At 41.5% G+C, this 25,277-nt stretch overlaps 1 protein-coding gene across 5 annotated transcripts in view; it reads right to left on the minus strand.

The window, feature by feature from the left end:
• si:ch73-383l1.1 (receptor tyrosine-protein kinase erbB-4) overlaps nt 1–25,277 on the minus strand; it is a 227,842-nt gene that overhangs the window by 33,211 nt on the left and 169,354 nt on the right. For all 5 annotated transcript variants that reach the window (XM_035677527.1, XM_035677528.1, XM_035677526.1 and 2 more), the window contains exons 12-19: nt 24,764–24,969; nt 23,661–23,793; nt 18,785–18,878; nt 16,727–16,881; nt 13,673–13,717; nt 11,229–11,361; nt 4,081–4,203; nt 3,244–3,342 (exon numbers count right to left, since the gene is read on the minus strand). In XM_035677527.1, coding sequence (XP_035533420.1) covers nt 3,244–3,342; nt 4,081–4,203; nt 11,229–11,361; nt 13,673–13,717; nt 16,727–16,881; nt 18,785–18,878; nt 23,661–23,793; nt 24,764–24,969 — 988 coding nt within the window. The remainder of the gene's footprint in view (nt 1–3,243; nt 3,343–4,080; nt 4,204–11,228; nt 11,362–13,672; nt 13,718–16,726; nt 16,882–18,784; nt 18,879–23,660; nt 23,794–24,763; nt 24,970–25,277) is intronic.

The raw sequence follows: 25,277 nt of genomic DNA on the forward strand, positions 1-25,277 counted from the left end.
ATGTTATTAAAATCAGAAGGGACTTGACACGAAGCAGACTCCACCATTGCTGAATGCTGTTAAGATACAGGTCCTGCAATAGAGTTGCTAAGTGGGAAGGTCCTCAGGTTCCTTGAGTGTTTTTTCTCCATTCCATCTACCCATTTAATTTTTTTCCTCAGTGTGACTTAACATAGAAAAGCTGAGAAAGGGTGGTAGCATGTGTGGCTGGTTTGTGACCCCTAAAGGAAAATAATGTCTTCTTCTGACCCCTTATCATAAGTTGTTAATAGAGGCTTGAAGAGGTGAGTGTGTGAATAAAGAAAGTGATATATTAGTGATAAATCTGAAAAAATAAAAAATTTGTAACAGAAGCATTTGGTGATCCGTTTAGGGTCCTGACCCCAAGGTTAGGAAGCATCAGTGTAGACATTCTATTGATTAAGAAATGTAAATTTAATATGTCTACCCATGCATGTATCATCAATGGATAATACTGCACTGTATCCCAAAGACTTCCTACTTGAGGTGGAGTTAGATGCATAAATTACGACTTGTGGGATAACAACTACATCTGCATGCACAGCATCTGTCTACAGAGTATTCTCAGTGTGCAAGAAAATGCTGCAGAAACCTTCTTCAAAGCTGCACAAGCGCAGCCTTTTTCATCTATATTTTACCCAATATAAAACAGAGGTTCTTACTGTAAATGTTGCACCAACACAATTAAAACACGACAGTACGGATGGTACATATTTAATAATATCTGGTGCTGTCTTATACAGAGTTATTATGTGTTTGATTTCTTAAACTTTATTTCTCTCGTTTTTTATGGCCTGTAAGTGAATTTTCTGTCTTCCCTCTCATCTCTTTCTGCGGCAGATGGACGTAGAGGTTTGAACAGTTGGGACTCAACGTTGGGTAATTGTTATTGTGGAGCTGCAAGCAGAAGGATGTGTGGTGGTGATAGAGTGTGCATTATGGCTGAGCAGAAGCTGCACTCAGAGTCATTGCTTAAAAACACTCACTCCAGTCCTTCTCCGCATCTACTTTTGCGTATCTCTCTCGCTCTCTCTCTCTCTCTCTCTCTCTCTCATTCACACAATCTCCAATGCACACTCTCTTGGCAGCTCTCTAAAGCACTCACACTCACATACTCAAGGACACACTCTCTCGCTGTCTCTGCATACAGCAAATGGTCGAGGAGGTGTATATCCAGGCTTGGCCCCGGGGGCAGCTGATAGATAGATGAGGTGCCTTTTTAAATTTAGATGCTAAAGAATGAGCTTAGAGGGAGAGTGGTGGTGGTGTGGGTGTGAGTAAATTAATTCTAAACAGGAGGGGGGCCATAGGCCATAGAGAGCCTTTTGGCACCATCAGTGCCCTGATTTAAACAGAGCCTCCTGGCCCAAAGTAGTGCCACTACATCTCCACTTCATAAAACCACCTGCTTCCCCCCTCTAACTGCCCGACATTATACAACTCCAGCCAACTCTACACCAGGCGTACCTCACACCTCGGGATCAAGAGTGGAAGAAAAGGGAGGGAGGAAGGGGGGGAGCGAAGGAGGATGTCTCTGTGTGTAACAGAAAGAAGGAGAGTGTGCTTCTATTCTCACTCTGTGATCCCAAAAGACCCAAAAGGGAGTCGTAAACTATCTCGGGCTTAAACTCTTGCTTTCTACTTCTCAGTGCAAACCGTTATGAGGACCCGTGTGTATGTGTATTCGTGCACTAGTGTGTGTGTGTGTGTTTTGGTTTCTCTCTCATCTCCCTGAGCGCTGACCTCCATTACTGCTGGCTGACCCTCCTTTCCCATCTAGCTCACTTGCTCACTTTCCCTCACACACACACTTGCACACACACTGGGTGATAGACTGGCAGAGCCCTCTGAAACTGGCGCATGTTCCGAGAAGTGTGTGTATGCATCAAAACACACTAAATTAGCGTACTATTAGGCCTTTGCATTTCACATATCAAATAATCAACTCGCTCACATATTTGCTAACACAAGCAAAACACCCTGCAGCTCTCGCATGCAAGGCCACCGCCACCTGGAGAGCCTTTTTGTTTTAAAGTGTGCGCTGTTTGGTTATGTGTGTGTGTGTGTTTATACGTGTGGATTTTCGGAGTGTGTTTGGAGCTGGCACTCCAGCGGCTAGTCTCCCAGTGGCGAGGCGTGAGCCTGCCTTTAGATTGCTGTTTAACAAGCCGGCAGACAGAGCATATTGGCTCTGGATGGACAGAGACCCCCGCAGGGAGAAGCAGGGGAAGAGGAAGGGAGGGAAAGGAGGGAGGTGGTGGGAAGATGCAGGGACAGAGGAGGAGAGGAAAAAAATTGGGCAGAAGGGGAAATAGAAGGAAGTTTCCACTGGGATGATGCTACATACATTTTGCATTTTTGACAATAACAAATATTAAATAAATACCTTCAAAAAAGATGGTCATAGTTACAAATTGTCAGCAAGGATACCTTTCTGTATCGTATCCAGCTAATACTAAGAATTGAGTTATAATTGAAACTAACTCAGCCCTTTCTGCATGGCTTTTAGAATAAACAAATGTATTATGACAGACTCTAGATGACCTGGCCATTGTAAACCCACACACAACCTGTTCAAGATGCTATTATATGCATATAACCTTTAACCCTGTTGCTAACAAAAAGGCGCGATAATGGTTGAAAGTTTTAAATTGTTGAAAGGGACAGTTTTACACCCCTGACAAATAGATCTGCAACAATTTTTATTCTTGATTGATCTGATGATAATTTTTCAGTTGATTAACTGTCTATAAAATACAGAAAAGTATTTATTTATAGAGGCATGCACAGGAAAAGTGCAAAACCTGGCGATAAGTAAAAAAAACAAAAACTGTACTCTAAGTGTGCGAAATGAAAGATGTATAAAAGAGAAAGGAAGAGGTTGGGAAGAAATGGAAACTCCCCAGCTTCCTCCCTTCCTCCTTTTCTTCTCTCCTCTCTCATGCCTGGATTCCAATAAAGCCGTATCTCATAAACAAGTGCTGTTTTTTTAATAGAGTCTCGTTCAATACATGCCTGGCTGTACAGCCTAGCGGAGTTCACTTTATTACTGCCTCTGACTGAGATTGTACTCTCATAAGAATTTACCGCCAAATGCACAATCCCACAAAGTGACAGGCTCGGCCATGTCTTTGACAAGGCTAAGACGTTATGGCTCAGGCGCACAAACGTGAATACACACAGGCGAAAGTAGACACAAATTGTTGCAATATAAATACTCACGTCCATGAACTCCACGTTGGCTTTAGGGCCGGTGGTCTCGTTGAGGATTTTTATGGCCACAGGGATCTTCACTGTCTCGCCCTCTGGGACCCAGATGCCCTGAAATATACAAGCAATCACAATAAATGCACTGCTCTCTCAATAAACATGCTCACAGTGAGGGCCCTGATGATTTTGATGGCCGCTGCCTGTGTTTAATGGCGTCTACTGTCCTACTAACATTCCTCAGGTCGAATAAATCAGCGCCTGCACATGATGCAATGCTACACCAACACGTTTGGTTGATTATAGATAAGTTGCAATCCTGCAAAAAGCGTCATGAGAAACATCTACTCACAGTATGGTGCCTGAATGGGCTTACCTGCTTTCTGCTATAAGCAAAGAGCTCTGAAAAATAATAAGGGCATAAATTGATGTGGGACTATGTGTGCAGATTCATTGTAGTAAAATATGACTATAAAATTAAATAGGCCCATCAATATTGTAAGTGAGAGGAATTTAGAGCTGGTGGTAGAAAACTCAGTGTTTATTCAATGAGTTTGCTGAGTTTTGGGGTGGTATGAATAATTTTACCAAGGGCAGTGAAGTTGGCAAGCAAACAGCAGTTTCCGTTCCAGGTCCTTGAGCTGCCCTAGGCTCATGTCTGTCAGGAAACACTGTTACAAAGGGAAATGTTTATGCTTTTTGTTTAGGTTGTCAAGTTCTACCAATGAGAGGGCAGTGCCTATTGAAAGAAACTTCTTTGCCATTTAGCTGACTCACTGGTGTATAATGTAGCACCACATTTGAATGAGGACTGTGTGAATTAAACACACACACACAGATACACACACTGACCTTGTAGACTGTTCCAAAAGCCCCCGATCCCAGAATCTTGACCCTCTTCAGCTCTGTTTCTTTCAGGATCCGCAGCTGAGCCTGGTTAGGGGCCGTTCCGCTGGGGGTCAGTGGCTCCACCAGCTGACAAAACACACAAGACAGGCTATTTGTCCCACTCAGCACCTCTTTTTGTGGGTGCCAAAAATATAAAAAGCATTCCTCTCGACCCCTGCTTTTATTGTGAAACTACAGACAACCTGAGGCGTGCCTCTCTTTTGCTTCAAGACAAAATATTTTAACCTCTCTTGGTACTGTGAATGCAGTGGGGTGAGGCTGAGTCTTGGAAAGAGAGGCGCAAGGTGAACATGAAGGTTTATTTGCTGCAAATAAATAAGCAGCCAAAAACAGCCACTGCTCTGTCCTGATAGTCATGATTTTACAATACACACACACGTTTATGAAATACAAATAATTCAAGGGGTGTGAATGTGAAGTTCTGTCAGAACTGGCAGTTACCAATGTGGACCGCAGTGTGCCCAACCACTGAACAAATCACAGTCTGGTGTCAGCTGCTATCACAAGCGACAAAGAGTAGCAGCCTACCAGCTGTGCACATACAAAACAATTCCAATTCAAGGTTTTGACAACCCTCCTCCGTGTGCTTGGCTGCCAGGAACAGCTGACACTGAACAGCATCCCAGCAGCTGGCCAGGCCACCCGCCTCACCACTAGCCGCTCGACAAAGCCTCGGCTACTAAATATAAAGAGCAGGAGCTGGCACCTGCAGCCGAGCTGTGAAAAGATCTGAGCCACACACATATATACACACAGATATACACACATTCAACCAGACAGCATGTAGACACATCTCAGAGCGCATCGCAGATACTTGCATGTACAGTACACAGATTCACAAATATTGACAACACATGCAAATTCACACTATAAACATTAAACACACTCGAAGCACATATCAGACCACAAAACACACACACACACACACACACACACACACACACACACACACTCAAGAAGTCAATGCCTCTGATCAATACATGTCTTAATGAGCCTATCAGCCTATCGGGTGCCTCATTCGCTGTGGTTTATCAGCGGCATAATCACCCAGCTCAACCACAGCCATCAAACAAAATAATGAGACCATATATCAGTCGGTCAGCCATACAAGCGCTCACTTAATGTGATATAAAACCATCAGCACAATAGGGCCGGCGATTGCGAAAGCCACGCTGGTCCGCAGAATGGATGACATTGCCCGCAGCTCTGCAATGACATGTCGTTTAATGGGTATTGTTATGGCTGGGCCTGAAGGCGCCAGAGCAAAGCCTGCTGAGATGTCACTGCAGGAAGTGAGTTAGCAGACGGAGCAGGGGAAGGAGGATGAGGGATAAATATTGAGGGAAGTGAAGGAGATGGAAGGAGGAAAGAGGCAGCAGTGAGGGGATGGCTGAGTGATGGTGTAATAGTGAGACATCATTGAAAGCCGCCATCATTTGGTCCACTGTGTCCACTGAGACCTTTTTTTTCTTGAAACAATTACTAGATATGGTGTAAAAAATGAAAGCAGAGGAATCAAAAGCTGCAGAATAGCTCCTAAATGGACCTTGAGGTGAAATTGTTTTGTCAAATACTATTTCCATGGTCAAGAATGAACCATATCTCAACCAATAAACAAAGACGCCACTGCACTGGGAATACGTGGCAGTATCTCTCTTGCAAATGCTTTATTTTTCCTGGAGTGAAAAGCAGGGTTTATGCATATTTAACCATTTAACAAGTTACACAAGTGGGAATTTTAAACAATACTCAACATATTTAATTATATATAATATTTTAGCCATAAATAGCAAGGGTTCTCTCTACCACTTTCTAAAACATCCTACTTGCCCCACCGAAAATGTATCTTCAAATCCTAAGTTATTTAACGTTCAATATTAATACCTAAATAAGTAGTAATAAAAAAAGAGTTTAACACTCCAATATGCATCAGGACTGTGGGCGTGGTTTGATTGACAGTGACCGAACAACCATTGCATTTTATTTCAGGTAAGTACATTAACAGTGTCCTAATCAGTAATAAGCTAACCGTTTAGCTGTTGAGCTAACAATTTACATTGATGATTACAATGCCAACAATGATAAATGTGCACTGTCCTCTGTAAAGGAACAACTAAATAACAAACAATAACTTCTGGGTTGTCAGGTTGTGGAAAATCCATTAGTTATATCCTCCAGCATGACTTGGTTTGTCTTTTTAGTTACTGTAGCCTTTCCAGTCCATCTGCAAGATCCCTCTAATGCACATTTTCTCCAATGGCATGTGCACATGCAACCCCAGTTGGGTGACAGGAAAAGAAGAGGTTGTTTGCCTGCTGAAATTTGTTTGCATGAGTTAAAACGTTGCATCAAGTTTTTGGGAGCTTACACATTTCAGTGTGTGGACAGCCTTCATATCCTTAAGACCAACCTGTCAATCTAAAACTCTCCACTGAGATATATAAGTTATATTCAGTTAGGTGGGTGTAGCAGCTCTAAGTGACATATTAAGCGGTAGGGTTTTTGTGTAAGGCCTTCAATTGAAGTATTAAATTACATGGAACCACTGACTGCCGACTTTATTTACCTCAACAGAAAGGACTTTGCTCACATCCTTCACATCAGCCTGGTATTTGGGCAAAGAGCAGCATTTGCATCATTTGTTTCACATTCACAGCATGAATAGCAAGAAAAGAAGTGACGCTGTAGGAAGAGAAAAATGGAGAGTAGAGTAGAGTAGAGAGTAGTGAGAGCAGATGGTGACGGGCTGTAGCTGTTATTGTTTCATTAGGTCGAGGCTGGACTGGACTGATGAGGGGAGGACAGGAGAGGTCTATTAAATAAGATGCACACCCATGGCCTGCAAAATTCTCCTTCTGACTCACACACACTCACCACGCCACTTTATTTGCCAGCTAATAATGCGCCTTGCCTTTGCCAAATGAGCTTTGCTGGTGCCGCGGTGGAGAGGATTCAGATGCTTCAGTGGACAAATAAGCAGCATGTTCAAGCCTCGAGCTAGAATACATTCACAGAATTATCCTGTATTGAATAAGTAAACAGCATCCCCAAACACAAACTTGCACTGCAAGCTCACACAAATTACACTACCCGTATTAAGTAACATTATGGTGTTTTCTAATGAAATCAGGTGAAGCAAAATTGCTGTGTCACAAACCTTGAGCTTAACTGTGGAACTATGCATGTTAATTTTTCAATGAAACTTTGTTACCTTCAAAATTTTGAATACTGCTCTGGTTCATTCTACAAATACAGAACTTATAAAAGTACCAAAAAGGAATTGCTCTCTGTATAGTATGGCCTAATAATGGTTAAATAGGCTCATGAGATTTGCATTTTCTATATAAGAAAGGTACAATGCATGACTGGAGTGGCATTGATGCAAGAGAGTAAGCTTCTAAAATAATAACCCTCAGATCAGGAATTTAATCATGCAATGGTAACGTTTGGGCTGGACAAACTTGCTGCAGGCTTGTAAGGTTACAAAACAGACCATTTGCGCCCTCACATTTTACACATTTTATTCTTATTTTGCTCTTGAATTTTGGGTATCTGGAGTATGTAAAATATTCTTATGCTATGCTCAGGGACCCACAATGACACAGAGTCATTGAGAGCACATTAACACAATTTGTGCACGATAGCAAGAGAGCAGGCTTATCAGTATGCAAGGACATTCATTCTCGGTATTAGTGAGCCCATCCCAGCAGCACTTCTTCTCCAATATCTGCATCTAAAGAGCAGAGCCTTTTACTGTACTACTAAGTTACTAATGAACTCCTTTGGAAATCTTCCCCTTCAAATTTTAGGAGTGTAATTATAGGTAACATTCAGGCCAATTAACTTAGGCACAGTTAATGTTTTGTCATCCTCAAGGATCCATATTCTTCATATATTTTTCCAATCTTTAATTTTGTCATCCTGATTGTCCATTCTGTGATTTTATTTTGGTTTATTCTGTACACGTGCCATCTATCTATTGCATGTCTGTACATCCTTTGAGAGAGATTCCTCCTCTTTTGCTCAATCTGAAGTTTCTTCCACTTTTTCCTCCATTTAAGGAGTTTTTCCTAAGGGTCTAAGGATAAAGGGTGTTGAATGCTGCACAGATTGTAAAGGCCCCCTGAGGCAAATTTGTGATACTGGGCAGTATAAATAAAACTCACTTGACTTGACAGTATTTAGGACAGAGAGCTGTATCTGTATATCAATATTTCAATGACATAATTTGGTATCAATCACTGGAATTTTTGCTTAAATTTAACCTAAGCTAAGTATATTTGAACAATGCTTGGCTGTACTACATGCATTTGTAATGACATCCCGCGCCTCAGCTCAGTCAACCTGCCCTCGGGTGAACAACGGGAGCTGTCCAGCTCCCCCAAACGCTGAAATCCTTCTTGTAAGAGAGCATGTAAGCAGCGTGGGAGCTGTCCACCGCCTGTGGTGCTGAAACACTCACATGGCCTATGTCTGTGCAAAGCAGCTGAAAGAGGACCTTGGAGGGTGGGTGGAGAGGGGGCGATTCTAAGTGCATTAGTCCTGCTTCGTTGGACTGGGGTCAAAGTCCAAGGCCTGGGGTCATGCCGCTCCAGTGAGGGGACTCAGGCGCCGTTTGTGCCGTTTCCCCCCGCGAAAAGCAATTTCTTTCCGTGGGCTTCTTCAAGAGCCGCCACAGTGTGGGACTTTTCTTATAGTTTCTATTTTTCTTTCAAGGTGAGAGAGAGAGAAGGAAAAGAAAAGAAAAAACAAAAACAGAAAGACAGAGTTAAAAAGATAGAAGAATAAAGTGTCTGTGTGCAACGAAGACAGACAGATGAATGGAGATAAAGAGATCAAACTGGAGAACCAAAAAAGAAGAGGGAGAAGGTGAAGATGCAGGAAAAGACAGAGAATAGTAAAACAAAGAAAACAACAAAGAAGTGTGTTTTGCAAGTCAACATAGTGTCCTTGATATGGAAATGCAGGCCGAGTGCTCAGATCACGTTTTGACAGCGAGTACTGGAGGCATCTTCTTCCTGTCTGACACAAGAGGTGAGCTCTCTGTTTAACAAGCTATTGCAGATGGGGAGAGAGAGGGGGAGTCCCAGAGCCTTCTCGCTGTCCCCAAATCCCTCATCCTGACAAGCTTGATCTCCATTCACAGACACAGACTCAGCTCTATTATTTGTTTGAATAGAGAATCCACATTCGCCAGCCATCCAAAGCCTATCGTGTGCTTTCATCAGCCAAAAAGAGCCCCTGGAAAGTGTGATGCAGACTGCGAGGAGTGCAGTTTTTTGGTTTTCTTTAGTATGCTGGGTAGCTGAGAGTGGGGAGCAGCATCCAAATGGATAGTGAATAGGGGAAAGAGGAGTATCTGTGTGTATGCATGCAGTGTGAATGCACATATTCATATATTCAAGGAAAGAATTTAAACTCCAGAGTGGTGTGGGGAAGCTGATGCCTTATGAAATGAGTGCTGGCAACAAAATCAAGCACGTTATGCTTACTGGAGGCCTATGACCACTGCTTACAAAATAGTTTGGATTTTTGTATAGCTGGATTTTCACTAAATGGATTGAAACCCTTCATTTTGTTGGCTCAATTACATATTCACCATGGAAGAAACATTCAGATCCTTTACCTAAACCTACTACAAAGAGTTTTTAACTATTATGAAATAAGTTAATACTGATGCCTCTATATGACCTGCATAAGGACTCTGAGATGTGGTGGACTGTTGATCCACAGCTCCGTTCTTCACCATTCAGCTAAATGCTCTTAAACAGAATGACCTCCAAACACTGAGCAGGTCCAGTGTCTCTTTCAGGACACCACAACAAGGCTGCTAATGTGCGTGCACAAGGGCCGTGGTGGAGACTGACCCCATGACCTACCTTTAATGAGTGGTCTGTCTAACCTGTATGCCAACCTGCAAAGATTCCATTACATCTAATTACTATTACACCCAATTAGGTCTCCTTTGAGGATGGGAAAATTGACTCGGACGGTTATATTTCACGTTTTCCTGGCGGAGTATTGAGTCAACCTTTGCAGAAGCACAAATCAGTCACAGGACCACTTTAAACAGGGAGATGAAAAAGGGGTCAAGAAGATCCCCCCTCTGACTTGATCCTCCCGTGCCCCTCCTTCTCTGTGACAGTACATTAGCAAATCTGCTTGGACTGAAGACTTCCCTCCCGGTCAAGAGGCTGTCGGAACAGGGCCCGGTTGATTAAGATGGATGTGTGTGGCTGGGATGAGGCAGAAACTGCCCGTGGCCGGCCTCCTCCAATTCCCGTCTCTAGCCTGACAGCTGTCTATAACACTGCTGCCTCTACCTGTAAATTATACTAATGCAGAATGACAAGCAGCCTGCCCCACTCCTATAGGCAAGGCCACTCAGCGGACCTGCAGTGATGACATAACTGCTGGGCTACGCACAGGAAACAGGGGGGAGCGTGTCTTGTAGCAGCAGAAAGGTGATCAACCTGAACATGAACGCACACATAAACCCTGCACTCACCTACACCTCCAACTTTGACTTTCTCCTTTGAATATAAAGTCTGCTCCGCTCTCTAATGCTTCCCAGAAATGAACCCTCTTCAAGGCCGGATCGATGGGTGACGGCAGCCATGCATAATTTTCAAGTTTGGCTAAGTACCATAGCCAAGGTTTGATGTTTCAAGGTTTGCTTATGAGTCTAGTTTGGTTGGCATCCGTCTAGAAAAAAAAGTGCCACAACTTTGAGGTACAGGACCTCTAACAAACTCAAAGGAAGTGGGAAGGCAAAAACTGAGGAAATGAGCAAAAGTGTCTGGTCGAGCTTGTTCGTTCAGTTTAATTAACCAAACTCCAAAACAAAACTTTGCCTTGTTCATTTCTTGTCGAAATAACAGTAAGCGTTTCCTCTCTTGGATCAATGAAATGAATTATACTGTGGTTATTCGTTTGATGATAATACAGGACAAAGCTATTCATTTATGGAGCAGTTAATTCTCTGATCTACCACTCTGTGAATGAGCTCAAGGGGAACAGTGACTGAACAAGCCTTTCCTGTAAAAGAAACTGATCGACTCATGTTGTTCTGATGACCTCTACCCTCTCACCTCCGTCTCCAGGAAGCGTCGCAAGGCCCTCTTCTTCTTGATGCTTTTGCGCCGAACATAAACGGCCACGCTGAGTGCCAGGATGACGATGATGAATAGGCCGCCGATAATGCCAGCTGCTATTAGCGGTGTCCTGTAGAGACAGTGGAAGAGAAGAAACGTTAGGAAACTAAAAGGCACTTTGAAAGAAAGTGCTAACCTCAGCCAACAAATTCTCCAACCGGCTGTTATACCCAAAAAAATTAATCCTTAGCACTTCAGATTTAACCCTGTACTTTTATCATCTTCAGCTTGATTGGCTTTTCCATCATTTAAGAGATCCATGGATACCAATGAAACCAATCGAAAACAACAACCATGAAAAGATTTATTTTCCGCATGTCCAACTACTGTACCACTGAGAAAAAAATATATGTTTAATAAATTACTTTTTAAAGTTACTCATTGAGCTACATGTTATTGATTCCTCCTTTCCATAAATACAACACACTGGTCCTTACAATTAGCTTTTCGAACATGTAAATATCTCTTTAGATTCCTTTAAGATATTAGTTGATTTTTAACTTCAGATTTGAGCTGTTTTATTTGTAAGCTGTAATACCTTTTACATTGTTTTATTTTTTCCCATACTTCCTGACGTAGGTAACAGTCAGTATTTCATTTTAAACAGTATTGCAAATTAATTTGAAAGTTTGGCTTTGATGTAATTTCCATGTGGTCTCCAGCATAATTTATTATCTATTATCACTCCAAATAAATGAGAAATTAAAAGTGCCCATCTTTCACAAATTGCTTCTGAATCTTCTGGGGAACAATCTGCTTCAGGCAAGCCTAAAGGTTGGAAGTTAAAAGCTCTTTCTCGTCACTAATGATGGCACTAATGCATTTGCCATTTACAGACCTCTTGCACTCGTGTCTACTCAATTTTATCCTTCTATTATTGTCTCTTCCTTTATCCTTCCTCTCTTTCCATTTTTCGCTTCTCACTGGTGTCAGAATATTCTCTGCCCTGTGTTTCTTTTTAAAAAACACATCACATAGCATAAAATAGCGCCTGCTTCTACCTGATACTGGAAGTTTAAAACTCTATTAGCTGTAGAGGCCATTAACAGCTAATGGAAGACTCATGTACTATGGAGCTATGGTAGAGCAAGGTCCCGCAGCGTTTGCTATATTGATTGTGAAAAACCAAAGGGGGGGGGGGGGGGGGGGGCTCTGTGTGTTGCGATATAATGAGATATACAGTCATGTGGTGAATAGTAATCCAGCAGATTGGAGTGATTAGGTCAAGAGGGGGAAGAGAGGCAAGGAGAAACAACAACAATGGAAATAACCATATAGAACATGGAGGAAAAAGAGCAAAAACAAAACAGCTTTAAAAGGAACAAAGGAAGGAGAATTTACATATAGCTCAGGTGATGAGAAAGAAGGGATGGAAGGGAGAGACAGCAGATGGAAAAAGAAATAGAGAAACTGCTGGTGAGACAGGTAATAGTGTGAGACAGCTCTATAGGTGAGAGACGATTGAAAGGACTTCTCTAATTAGGAGGAAAGGGTTTACAGCAGAACAAGCGACATGGGGTCACCAGATGAGACATGGGAATAATGCCATTGTAAGAGCAAAAGAACAACTCTGGGACTAGAGCAGCAGTAGTCTACCAGAGGGAGTAAAAAAGGTCTCGTCTCTGTTTCCTCTGTCTAAAGGGAGCCCAGAGACCCCCTTTTATGGGTTTACTGGTTTGGTTAAATTCTAATGAGTTCGTCACTCTATTGAATGTGCTCTAATTGTATAGATCACCTGTTTTTAATGGGTATTTTAATAGAGTTGTTGTGCCTTCAGGCTATTTAGGTTGTGCGGCTCTTCACAGACTCTACCACACTTTTTCTTTAACCTACTACATTATTTTCCTGTTTGTTTATACTATTGTAATAGTAATATAAGTAGCTTTAGTAGTAGAGGGAGTGCAGTAATGTAATAACATGCATTATATTTTTTGGGGCTAGCCCATGTCACAAGTCAATTCAGGTCTCTAAATGGTGACCATTAAAAGGCAAATGTATACTACTAATAATAAATAGAAAAAAAAATAGACATAAAAATAAATAAATAAGTATAACAGATAACGTTTCAACCATGTTTTTTTTTTAACCATGTATTGCCTTTTAGTACCCTTTAAAGCACTATGTAAATAATCAATAAATAATACACTGATGTGATTCACAGAGGTTCCATTGGCGCATATAAATCGTGGCACAAATTAGACAACAAAATTCATTTAAAGTTTAGACCATGACAAAAGATTCCTAAGTCATCCATCAATTATAAAATACAGAACTCCCTGCACTCTTGTTAATGAGTATCGTGAGTAATTTTAATGAGTAGTGGCAGGATCTGATGGTGGTCTCCCAGTCCAACATTACAGATGTATCCTGAGATCCCTTACCTGTCCATCATCCCAACACAATCTTGGAGTCTTGGCCCGACGCACCTGCAGGGTAGACAAACCAGAGAGATCATCCATTAAACCAGGGACAGGTTATGAGTAAACCTCATGTAGTCTTTCTTCCACGTCAATCAACTGTCACTGAGTAAGGACCTGTGGAAAATTGAATCCAGAGCACGGCTGACCACTTGTCAAAATGACAGGAAGAAGCGCTTGGGTGAGAAGCAATGTTCTTGTTTGTTTCATGTGATATTTAAATGGTGTTTTGGACTGAGAAAATATTTTTGCATCATCTGGTGCCTCTGAGCATTTTCTAAACAAAGTGGTGTTAAATCTTTGGGGAAATTAACACAGTCTGAATCTCAATCAAATACAACTAAGGCTACCTTTCAATATCTATTTAAAATGAACATCCTCTATAGAAGTAGTGAGAATATCTTTAAAGGATATTTGTTTCTCCATTGAGTATTTGTCTGTTTATAGATAGGTATAGACATTTTGGGCTTGCTGTTCAGGACGAGATGCAGATGTTAGGTCAGTGTAGGTGGCATGTAGATGATTATATTCTAGGATATAATATATTGAGCCTTTTACGGCTGTTTTAATACCAAATAAATACCAATACAATACATCTAAGGCAGGATTTTGCACAGGCCTTAAAATACAGCAGCAGGAGAAATACTTCTACTAGATTCTACATTCTATAGCATAGCAATATTGTTTTCTACTCTAATCCCTACTTTTTTTTGTTTGTACGGTCAAAAGTTAAACCCTTAAAGCTGCTCAAACAGTCATCATGCTATGATTGTTTTTTGGGGTTTTCCAACCCTGTTTTGGGGGGTTTTCCAACTTTACTTGTTCACTCTCACAGAGGACAGTTAGCAGATAGCTGGTGAACAAAGTGGAGCATTTAGCAGCTAATGAGCCTGAAATTTACATCAGGTGTTGGGGGAGACCAAACACAGAGCTAAAAGGAGGTGACTGAATATTGGACTTACATACAGTCAGGTAGTCAAAAGCACGACTGTTTGCTCACACGTTTGCAGAATCAACTTGTTTTAATTTTATTTCAATTCAACTCTGATTCAAGGACTTCTCTCTTTAGTTAGCATCTTTAACAAAATCACTTTTACTTTCGTACCAAATACTTGCATCTCTTGTTGTTACTACCTCAACAATCAAAGCCACTGGAACATAGTGCTGACAACATGTCCGTCAGTGAGAAGTGGAGTTTTTAACATTACGTAAGCAGGAAGTGATTAGAGCAGACTCTTAGCTGCTCATTAATTCTAGCTCCTTGAGCAGAGGACTTTGAACAGCAGGATAGACACAGGAGAACAGTTTTTGAATGCTTCTCTGTTGGTGTTTTTGTGTGTGTGTGTGTGCAAGCTGCACGAGCACGCAAGACACAACAAATTACATAGCAAATTAGGAGCGCAGGCTAACTTTGGAATTAAATCGGTGACAACTGTGGCCTCTCCAAAGTCGCTTCGTTGTCAATTAAATGCCGCACCAAATAGCTAATTAGAGAGCAATCAGTGTCTGTATCCAATGTGGTGTGTGCGTGGAGTGTGTGTGCAAATGAGCCCCATAGTTCCCTTCCGAGAGAACAAAGGAGTGGTTTGACAAACATTATGAGGCAGGCACAGCACATAGTATTCGCATTTAGACAGTAGTGCCTTTCAGAAAAAGTTGCATTTGTTACTTTTTTGGCAGTAAGGTAGGGCAGTAGTAGCGCCACAGTCAATTTTGAACTAACTTTTGGTTTTCAAACCGGCATTCAGCAGTCAATTTTGCCTCACAGTGTCTTTGCCTCACACCTCTCCCTCTGCATCTCCCCTTCAACTCTCCCACACCGCGCTGGGGAGGTGCGACTCACAGTTTGAAAACCTCTGAGGCAGAGTAATGAGGCCTCTGGTTTGACCATCCGCCACCTCTTTACCAGCTATAAGGGTGCTATTCTGTTCCTGACACTGACCCTTGACCTCTGTAATGTCTCCCTTTGGCCTCAAACACCTATTGTCATATTGACATATGTGTGTCCGTAACAATGAAAGCTGTCATGGGGAGAATTATAACCTCACATGCATCTTCTCCTCTGCTTTCTACCTTTTCTCCCTCCAACATCTCCCATCCATTGTGCTTCCCTTTTGTTTACTCCCCCTCCTTTTTTAGAAGCTCCTCCACTCTGCCTCTTTGAAGCCGCACTGATGTTATCCACGCTTACAGGGTAGCCGCAGAAAAATGCAGAAGAATAAGAAAATGTAAAGTTTCAAACAGGTTGGAAAACCTCATTGTTTTTGACAGCAAGTACAACAAGCTCTCTCTATAGTGCTGTAAGCCGAATACTTAAATGTCTTTATTTTGTTTGGGATGCCACACAGAGAGGAATCTGTCCTGTAGTTAAAATAATACACCATAATGAGGTAACTCTGGACCTTTTGTATTTCCAGGGCGTAAATCGAGAAATTTGTGCAGCTTTCCTGGTGACCTTTTGCTCCAGTAAAGTAGTTTAATTTGTGACTTCATGTGATCAAAGAAGATTAGGGTCGCTCTTTATTCCAGACAGCCATGTGTTTTTCTAGAACCACTTCTTAAGGCATGTATTCTACCTACTCCTTCCCTTGCTCTTACATTTTCCCACTGCAGTCTTGGCCCGTCCCACTGTACACCCCCCTCCTCCGTGTCTCCCCTCTAGACACTGTCTGTCTGCACCTATCCCTTTATTCATAGTTCATCTACACTCTACTCCACATGCCCTAAAGGGTCAATGCATTCTGCCCCTGACCGACTGGACCCCAGAGACCAGCTACAGGTCGGCGGATCTAGTGGCTGCAAGATAAAGTCATCTTCTCTCCCTCTCTCTTTTTCTTTCTTTCTCTCCTTGGGTGGGAGGTGCCGCATGTCCAATGCAGTATGTCTTCATAGTGCTTTTAAGAGCATAAAGGCACCTTAGCCAGAAGAACGCTCAGGGAATTACTTAGGAAACACTTAAAAGAAATGCATTCATTTTTATACACAGACACGCGTCTCTATGTGTCATTCCTCTCTTACCCCTGGGTGCAGTTGGCATGGCAAGGATGGCACTCGTTGTTGGCCTTGGCGTACTTGAAGATGAAACTGTTGGCCCCTTGCAAACCATCAGGGCACTTCTCCACACAGTTGGGTCCATCTTTGAAGTGGAGGCATTTTACACATTGGTCCGGGCCCTAAGAGCAGACCAGAACAAGGAGGAGGGAGATGAGAGGATGGGTTAGAAGGAGGCAATGGACAAGGGATGAATAAAGAAAAAGAGGTGGAGGGTGCAGTGAAGTGATTAGTAAGATGTAAAGGCGAGGAATGAACAGACATATAGGAATGTAAGACAAAATTATGGGCAAAGAGGTGAACGGAACCAGCAGCAAAAAATAAAGTTAGGGAAAACGTAATGGGATTAGAGAGAGAGAGAAAAGAATGGAGATATAGAAAAATGTATGAGAAGAAAGAATAGAATTGAACAGAATCAAATTCAAACCTGGAAAATCATGTCAATTTGCTGACTTCCTACCACGGCTAATGTAGGCAGGAGACACATGAATTCCATTGAGTGATTTATAATGTGTTGAGCAAAATTGCCATGAGTGTATTCAGCTGCACCCCCTGTTAAAATTGGCAAAATGCATAAGGAATCAGGGCATGTCAAAGTGTGGCGCATCAAATATGACGGAGGAGATGACAAGTGGTAACTGAGCACAAGCTAAGCTGCAACAGGATGAATAAGTAAGATGGAGAGCGGTGTGTGTGCGTACGTGGGTGTGAAAGTAGTAAGAGAATAATTGACTGTTAAACCTGTTGTGTGTGTGTGTTCATGCTTGTGCAAGAGCTGAAGGGGTGTGTGAACTGTTGTATTCTTGCGCTCCGTTGCTAATGACGACCGCAGTGACCTGATGGACAGCCTCTCGGAGTCTGACACATTGAGACACACGCCATCAATAAACATCATTCTCACTTTGCATGTTTGCATGTGTGTGCGTGCGAGTGCGGACGCATACAGATGTCTGAAAGCATTCAAGTATGTCTGCGTGTGCCGTTCGCATGTGTATTTGTGTGTGAGAGCGCCTGTGGATGATTGACTCTGGTGTTATTTACTACTCAACTGTGACCAGAATCTCAAAGTCAGCAGCCTCTGTGCATCCTTGAGGAGTCTCTCTCTGTCTCTCTCTTCATCTCTTATTCTCTCTCTGCCTGTCTTCCTCTGTCTTGAGGGGCATTCATAAAAGGTTACTCACACAGCTAACAAATTGCACAAAATAAGTCATGCATAGATACAACTTTCTGTGATTTAACACTACAAATGTAAAATGTATGGTAGTTCAACAGCCGTTTCAAAGCTTTTTGGCTCACAACCCTTAAAGGATAAAGTTAAAGTAATCAAACCAACAATGTGCTAGTCCGCCTCTCAGTACTTTCACTGTCTGTAGCATACAACCCCAAGCCCATTCATTCCTACTGAAGACATAAATCTTTAAAAACAAGTCTGTGTTATATGTATACACATATGTATTTTTTCTGGGTTTCTATCCCCTTAATCGTCCTATGGCCCCTGAGATTTTGTTGCAACCTTTTTTGGGTGACCCCAAGTTTGGGAACTACTGGTGTATAGTATTATAATGCACATGATGAAATGACTGCATGTAGTTTTTTGAAATACTGTATATGAATGCATTTTGTGTGCAGGCACATGCATCTCTAGTGACATTTTAAAGGGAAATTCTAACATTAGTGTGATCATATCCGAGATTCTAAAAGTGACTTTAAGGGAAGGTTAGAAACTAATCTCATTTTCCCGTTTTGACTGTGTGCGTGTGTGCTTGCCAAAACCATGACTCCTAAAGTAGCCACAGTAGTTTATCATTCCTCCCATTAACCTACCATTCACCTTTGCAAACACACCACTTATATCTTCTAAAATTCTGTGTGCAAGACCAAAATACTCTCACAAAATAAGTGGAAACCCACTTTAGCATGCACAAGATATGAGAATATCTAGAACAGAAAAATGAGAGGAGTGGTTTTAATCTAAAGTGAAAAGTCTACCTCTACCAAGTATTGTTGTCTGAAGGGGATTCTTACCTGGCCAAGACATGTCATGGTGTTTCCATCCATCTTCTCACACTGGCTATCACACTCCAGGCACACAGATCCATTGGCAAATTCACGCACTTCCCTGTTAGAGATAGGGAAATCGAGATAGAGATGCATGTATTATAGATTTGAGAGCGTACCCAGATTGAAATATTGATTAAGATCTTGCAGTGGGAGGAATTTCAAGTATGCTGTGTGCATACTAGCGCAAGCTGTACATAGCAACCTTTTCATTTTAAACCAATATGTGATACAGCATCAAGAAAGCAAGGTTATACCCTTCATTTACTGTTGCCCATCTCCACAATATCTACTTGCACTGACTACTTGAGTGCCCTCTAGCAGAGGGGCATGCAGGGCAGCAAGCTGTCTAAGACAATTTGATCAAGTTAAAGGCTTAGTATGGTCAATATGTTAACAGAGAAGGCCCATGAATAATGAACAGCTTTTTAAATCATAGGCAAACACGAGATGCGTGGAGGGAGGAGGAAGTAAGGGGGGAGCTGGTGCTGGAATGGGAAGGGAATGGCAGAAGAGGGCAGGGACAGAAGTTTGAAGAAGGAGTGTACAAGAAAGAAAAAAAAGCATAGAAGAAAGGTGAGTCAAAGAAATTCATACTCTTATCAAATTCAAGAATCATTGCAGTTAATGCAACTGGTAAGAGCTCTATACCAGACTCTTTATTTAGCCAGTTAGAGTAATAAATGCAGTTCATGATGATTTTGTTTTCCCACTTTGACTTCTGAAGGAGTAGAGGTAAACAAAAGAGCTCAATATTGGGTTTATACACTGCAATTACAGCGGCAGGAGCTGCACACTGCCTTAGGCCACACTGTTGAATCCTTATATGTGTATATGGGTGTGTTTGTGTGTGTGCATGTACCCGATCTATAAATTTCTCCCTTTGTTTGTGTCAGAATCAGCACATTATCTTAGTTTTTTGAAGTGCGGCGTGTCTGGCGAGCAGAGGGTGGCTGCTGTCAATAACAACCGCTGCCGATCAAAAACACTTTTCACATCAGAGGGATCGATCAGCCGATTCAGAGGACAGACGTCCTCAGAGGAGGATTCGCCCAGTTACAAACAAGCCCACTTTTTACAGCGGTGAGACAATGAGTGTGTTTTGTTTGTATTTGCATGCAATGCTACTAGGCTGGAATAAAGATTCAACAGATTCCTTCCTCGTGAGCTGTTTTTTATGTGATCTTGCACTAAGAACTTTGGATCTCCTGCGGGTATGTGTGTTTTATGCATTTTCATGTGGTGAATATTCAACGAAAATCTTTTAGACTTGGTGGTTCTAAAAGCTGCAAAAAAGAAAAAAAGACATTCTGACACTCCTGCGTCCAACTGTATCACATTAAAGGGCAATAAAAGTGAAGATAAAATCCTAGATTTCCCTATTGCCAAGCCTTAATGTCAGGGCTTTTTTTTTAATGGTCCTAATGGTCTGTCGTGTTCACAGCAGTTCGTCTCAAATATCCAAATATACAGTATCACAGTGTCCTTTTATTAATAATGTTTTCGCTGGACTCAAAGGAAACTCCCATTGCTCTCTTTACATTTCTCCCTCGTTTTTCTTTCCCTTGTTCCAAAATAAATTAGATTTCTCTCCTGGAAGCTCTGTCCAGGGGAATCCTTTAGAAAAGGACCCAGGCAGTGGAGAGATATCTCTTTTGTTGGTTGAGGCAAAAAAAAAAAAAAAATACATGGAGGAGAATAGGTGAGAGACAAAGACCTCAGCAGTGGTGCTCTCTAGGGTCATTTCCATTCTGTCAAAGCCGTTCCTCCTGATTGGCCCCCTTCACGGCTGGAAGTGTGCACCAAAGCCCCACTGGGGGATGGCCTGATGGGGGATTAGCCCTGTTTGAGCAGGAATTTAAGCAGGACTGTGGCCACCATTCAGACCTCCAAACCTCCAGCAAACCAGAGCATGGCCAACCCACTAGAGCAACTTTTTTAATTAAACACTTTCAACGCCTCCCTAATCCTCTCCTTCCCTACTCTTCCAACCCCAGTGGACATCATCTCAGACGTTTTCTTTTCCCCTCTCGCGCTCCCTTGCTCCTCCTTTGTTTTATTCAACAGACGTATAAACTAAAGGGAATTAGTGCCTTTCCTCATTAAGAATGGAGACATATAACAAGGGCGAGCTGAGGAATCTTAAGGTTTAAAACCACCAACCTGAGAACATATTTAACGAGCTACCACTAAATCCTGTAGAGATATACAGACCATACAATAGATTCAGAGCAGAAAATATATTATTATATATAAGTAAATCTATGTTGCACACAGTAGAACCCCACAGTAACTTAACCCAAGATTGTTGAACAAGTCATTCATTAGACTGCAAGAAACACGGAGCAATATGCAAACTGTACACATTGGTTGTAGATGTCTAGCTGTGTGTTTATGTACTACTAATGTATTCTCTGTATATATTGTAGAACAGCACAAAACAGTATGGATTGTACCCATTATTTATGTCAGGTATTTAGAAATCACATTAATGATATTGTACTCTCCTTATATTTGTAAAATGTATCTCTAGGCAGATGATGATCAAGTATACTATAGCAAGCAGCTTGCTTGTTAGATTTGTGTACATAAGTATCCTGCCATTTTCTCCAAAAATGTACATAATTTAATTTTTTGTTTGTATCTATAGTATAATCTTGGAGGTCATATAATAAAGAAATCATAGTAACAGCAATAAGGAATTCTTTAAGAATAGCTAAACTCCAAAACCACTTTTTTTTCTGTTGATAACAGCATATGGGTATTTAGTAATGTTGTTGGTTGATTTAGGTCCAAATCTTGAAATGTTGGTGCAAATTTTCAATTCTATATTCTGCTATAAATACGCATAGCAACTACCCTCTACTGGTTGAACCTTGACTATTGCAATTTAGATTACAATTACAATTAGAGGTGACAGTTATTGCACCAACCATAGCATCTTATGGAAAAGAACCGACTTGCCCTCTCTTTTTGCTAGCCATAATAAGCAATGGTACTGTACATTGTAATTTACAAGAAAATAATATAATAATAATAAATTACCATTCTATATTATATCAGTATTAGAACTTATGATGGTACTAAGTCTTTCCGCTGGCTCAAGTAATTCAGTAATTCTTTATGTCAATGACAAATCAATTAGTGGCGGGATATCAGTTTTCTTCTATATTTAAAAAGACTAGTTAGAGGCAATTTGGACAAAAATATTAATAGATTTTATTCTTATTTTTGGAATTAACTGATTTAAAGGGTAAAACTTTGATCCCAGCGGCCATTTTAACAATTTAAAGGTCCAGTGTGTAGGTAGGTGAGTGTAGTGTAAGTGCAGAACTCCCTCTCTTCACCCTCCCACAGGTGTATTACTGCTACAATGAGCTGTAGTTGTGTAGTTTAATGCTGATGTTACCTCTTGCATCACACACTCTGTAGCTACAAGGCCAAGTCCTCTAAATGGTTCTTTCTGCTGCATTTTTAAGGTTTGCTGGGAGGGAGTGAGCTAGCAGAATAGAAGGGTTTAGTTTAACTAAATTATTATCACTCAAATAGTTTTTTTGCGCTACAAATCAAGTTTTGTATTAACTTGAGTGAGATGGAAAGCATAAAGTAGTATTTACCAGGGGGGAAATACAGGTTATCTAAAGTTTCCATCTCAAATTCTACCCTTTATCTGTCAAAGTAAGATTTTACTTGGTGCTTGGCAGGTGGTGATTTCTTACACTAGGCAAACCTTTAGGTTATGGACATTATGATTCCGGAGTTCAGTCCAGTGACACAAAGCAAGAGGGGGGCCTGACGAACGTTACTTGCGATGCATCACAGAGATTGACTGTATTTACAGTATAGGAAACAAGTGTGCTTCAGCAGCTCCCTGCCATGCGCCTCTTCCTCACCAGTCTTCTTCAAAGCCTTTCCTGTGAGCTGTTTTTCCTGGCAACTTCAAAGCTTCCCTCCCACAAACGGCACCGGGAAAGGACCAGCAACAAGTCAACATGACCGAGGGTTGCTTCTCGCTCTCACACACCCTCATGTGCACACATACGTGCACTCTCTCCTCTTCCCCAGGGAAAACACAAGCTTGACATCACTGCTTGCAAGAAAGTCATATTTATCTTGTGGCAGACACAGCCGATAAAGTCTTATTTTAGATGGACACTTTAAAGTGTGTGATTTACAACATCTCCTCGTTCATTCAAGAGTAGCACAAAAGGCTAGAAATTACATCTACAAAGAAGTGTTTCTCCCCAGGTGAGTTGGCAGTGATCTTTTTGATGTGCGTCTTGGCAGAATAAAGGAATGACCTGAATGCAATTATTCACACTGAAACCAGAACATCAGTAAATTGTGAGGACACTGTATGGGCCTTTGTCACAAATGTCAGTCATTTCCTAGATCAGAGCAATAAACTGTCTGTCAGCCAAAATGGGCAATTTGTAATAAAATATAATACTTACAATAAATTAAAATTGATTTTGGACAATGGATGTAATACACAGCCAAATGCTCCTTTAATTGTTCATGTTACTGTTCCCTTTGTGAAATTCTGTATTGGTTCAATTAGACTCTCCTCCTCCAGAGCCCCTGAGATTGTTTTGACTTCATTCTCATGCATCAAAGCTATTTAAATTGATTGAATTTCATCTGGTTGTCATGTATGGTGGTTTGCAAGGGAATTAATGCAGTCTCCTGAAACCATAATGATCTGATATTCAGGAAAATGCTCATTCTAAAGATTTGTGTTGGATCAGCTGAAATACACTACTGGACACTTGTAAAACATTTGCCCAGAATGCATCAAAGGAAGAAAAAAGAGAAAAACAGTGTTTGTGAATGGATTGCTTACCCATCAAAGAGGTTGCAAGACTCAACACAGATGCGGCCTCGTCTGAAATATCGGCAGGAAAGACACTGGTCGGCCCCCGGGCCCCAGCACCCGTCATCCGAACACATCTGATCACACACCATTCGCTGCTGAGCTGTAGAGAGACAGGAGGTAAATAAACAAGTATAAAAACAAGCAAATATACGTGGTTTAAGGCATGAGACCCACTACTACACTACTGTAGCCTACAGATACACACCCACACATGGTATGCAATTCAAGCATACTGGAAACATGATACAGTATATATATTTCTCTGGATTGACCAATAATATACAGGGACAAAGTGAAACGTATCTAATAATGTGTTTGCACATGCATGCATGTTTGTGTTGGTGTAGCCAAGAGCTTCACAGCTGTGTGAGTAGACATTGGTATTTCCCACATCTCCTCCATTAAAGTCCACCCCAACCAGAACCCTAAGCTCCTATTTCCAATCAAACCACAACAATCAATGCTGTTCATTGGACTCTGCGTGTCCTCCATCCGGTAAGTGACATCCACGTCCCAGGAGTGTCGCCCGTTTGGGGGGGCTAAGCCCTTTGTCAACATCCGAACAGTCAGTGGTAGACAGGGGCTTGAGCCTAATGAAGAGGCCTGTGTAAGCCCCTATCAATCGATCACACACCACACACATTAACTGGCTAATGATGAGGCTAACCACAGCCTGCATAGGCTAAGAAAAAACTACAGTGGTCCATGTCTTTGTTCTCTAGTTATCTCTCTGGCAGTTAAGGCATTTCCCTGCATGATTTGCAGGTGCATCAACATGGCGGACTCCCGCTCCCTCTGTAGATAAAAACGGCTCATTCTAAGGTAATGAAAACACAAAGATTCTTATTTGCAGGTGAATATACACCTGTAAATAAGAATCCATAACATACCAATGAAAATTATAGTACATTTTTGCCAATAGACACTGTACCTTTAATATGGCTGGTAGCACAAAATCCAAAAAGGTTTTTGATACCAAAAGGATGTTGCAAAATTATTTAAACTTCAATTCTTCCCTCAGAATGTTTAGATTTTGGCAAATGGAATCAAACTCCCCCACGACCACTTACTGCATTCCTTCGGATCTCGGTTGTTGCGGACCAGGACTTTCTGGCTCGGCGTCCTGAAGAGAGACGTCCAGTTTACAGTGTTGTAGAAGCACAGGTGGCTGTTGTTGAAGATGTATACGTTTCCGGCGCTGATCTCGTCCAATGACTGAAACTGAAGCGAGGAAATCCAACGCTGCTTCAAGATCAATAGAGAAATGCCGCTTCCACTACAGGAGAAGAAAAAAGGAAAGATAAATAATTAAAGAGATTATGAGAAAGATAAAGAGGAGGAATAGACCAGAGAGACAAGAGAATGAAGGGAGGAAGAGAATGTCAGAAATGGACGAATGGAGAAAGTGAAGAAATATAGTACAAAGAGAGAGGTGAGAAAGATGCAGAAGCTGGTTGCTTCTGCAATTCTTATTTTTGTCAATGGAGTCTGGTGGTTGGTTACAGAGAAAAAAATCGTACTATATTATATATATTTCTATATCTAAAAATATAATCTCTGTCTTTTTATGACTCTGTGGTGGCT

This window comes from Morone saxatilis, unplaced genomic scaffold (assembly GCF_004916995.1).
Source record: "Morone saxatilis isolate NCDOM2014 unplaced genomic scaffold, NCSU_SB_2.0 Contig6, whole genome shotgun sequence".
NCBI classification, from domain to species: domain Eukaryota; kingdom Metazoa; phylum Chordata; class Actinopteri; family Moronidae; genus Morone; species Morone saxatilis.